At 48.8% G+C, this 2,060-nt stretch overlaps 1 protein-coding gene across 1 annotated transcript in view; it reads right to left on the reverse strand.

Annotated features, from left to right (window-relative positions):
* Nucleotides 1–1,702, reverse strand: part of T265_05197 (hypothetical protein) — a gene marked incomplete at both ends in the record, with an annotated part of 33,636 nt that extends 31,934 nt beyond the window's left edge. Inside the window, one exon of the mRNA XM_009170141.1 lies at nucleotides 1,317–1,702. Coding sequence (XP_009168405.1) covers nucleotides 1,317–1,647 — 331 coding nt within the window. The remainder of the gene's footprint in view (nucleotides 1–1,316) is intronic.
* Between the last annotated feature and the right edge of the window lie 358 nt (nucleotides 1,703–2,060).

Consider the following 2,060-nt stretch of genomic DNA (forward strand, 5'->3'; position numbering starts at 1 on the left):
AACTCTTCGTGATCTCTTTCAGGCCTTTCTGCTAATTCATGCGCTGTCCACTTCGCGGTTTGCGCCATCCTGAAGGAGGCGCGAAGAACAACACTCGTCTCGGTAGGTGGTGTTTCGGCATGCGTAGCACATGACCGAGCCATCGTAGTCGATCATCCTGGATGTTTTCCCAGATTGAAGTACGTACAGCACAACCAAATACCCATTTTCTAATCACCTCGTTGCTAACACGCTGACGCCATCCGAAACCGGTCACGCTTCTGAAGACGCCTCACATCATCTGTCCGCAGAGGCCATATCTCCAACCCATACAACAATACAACCCCTACTTTTACCTGGTACATGCGACCCTTAAGATCTAGTGAGATGTCTTCTTGATGCCACAAGTGACGCAAATTAGCAAACGTGATTCGAGCCTTCAAGATTCTTGCACTGACTTCATCAGACACACTTCCGTCAGAGCTAATACAACTACCGAGGTATGTAAAGTTCTCCGCAATCTCCAGTGGTTCCCCTTGAATTGTAAGGGATATGTTCGCATATGGCACGTTCTGAAGCATGACTTTGCACTTTGAAGGTGCAAGGCGCATGCCAAAGATGTTATGATGGTGGTCAGTTTATTCAACAAGGTTTGCGTTTCGTTTTGGTCTTCAAAGATGAGGGCGATGTCATCTGCGTGCTCCAAATCAACAAGGCTCTCACCATCAACAGCCTGAACACCGGGATTTAGAACACCGTCCAGTGTTCACATGATTTCATCAATGACGAAGTTGAACAAGAATGTAGAGAGTGGACATCCTTGTCTGAAACCACGTTTTGTAGGGAAGCTACTGGAGAGCTCACTATACACTCACACCCGCCCAGAAGAATGTGAATATAGGGATCGGATTATGTTTACCAAATTTCTGGGGCATACCCTGTTGAGCGAGTGTAATTTGCAGCACTGATCGATCAACAGAATCAAACGCACCCTTGAAATTAAGGAACACCAGGATTGCTGGTCATCTGTGCATGCGGCGTTGCTCTAACACCTGACGGAGTGTGAAGATTTGGTCAACCCAGCCTCTACTCGGTCGAAATCCCGCTTGATTCTCACGAGTCAATGCTTCGCGTGCCACCGTAAGACGAAGAAGAATCAGTGATGCCAGAAGCCTCGTCACAACAGGCGTCAAACTAACACCTTCGTGGTTATTACATTCACTGCGATTGCCCTTTTTGAAAATGGGCACCATTATCGATTCACCCGTTGTCTGGGACGATTTCCTTCTCCCAGATAAACCCAAATAGGCTAGACAGGCACTAGCTGAGAAATCCACCGCCATCCTTGGAAAGAGCAAGTGGAAGGTTGTCAGGACCAGCAGCACGATGACGCTTGAGTAGGAAAATACATTCGGACACTGAAGGCGGCTCCATATTTACGGTCCACCTTTCTGTTGAAGGCCAAGATTTTGGAATGGAAGTAGCAGGTGGCCGGCTGAATTGCTGTTCGAAGTACTGTGCCCAGCGGTCCAAACGTTCTGCTTTGCTGCATATCAGAGAGCCATTTTGGTCTCTGATTATTTCGATGACAAGAGGTTTCAGAGGACCAGTCGAACGAATCAAATGGAACCGTTTGCGCACGTTTCCAGCATTCTTTGCATCTTCCATTTCTTCGGCCTTTCGGGTCCACCAAGCTTCTCGGTCTGCGCGGACACTCAGTTTCACCTGGGGTCGGATGATGCGCCGGGTGGAGTAATGGTGACGGCCAGGGGGGACACAGTCCTATCAGAGATCCAATGCTTGGATGAGTTTGGCTGGGTTGTACCGCAAATGGACATTCTGGCTTTGAGTATCGCTTTGGATATTTTTTCCTGGTGGCCGTTTACATCCGACAATGTGCTGTCCGGTAGGTATTCGAGGAGCTGGTTCTGATAGTTTCGTTTGACTTCTGGGTTCATTAGCTTCTCGGTGGATAAGCGAGGTGTGCGCGTTTTGCGTACACCTGAATGGCGCAATGAAAAGCAGCAGCATACAAGTGCACGGTCGGAGTCCACTCTGGTGTTCCAGAAGGAGCGGCAGGC

The sequence above is a fragment of the Opisthorchis viverrini genome (assembly GCF_000715545.1).
Source record: "Opisthorchis viverrini unplaced genomic scaffold opera_v5_94, whole genome shotgun sequence".
Taxonomy (NCBI): Eukaryota; Metazoa; Platyhelminthes; class Trematoda; order Opisthorchiida; family Opisthorchiidae; genus Opisthorchis; species Opisthorchis viverrini.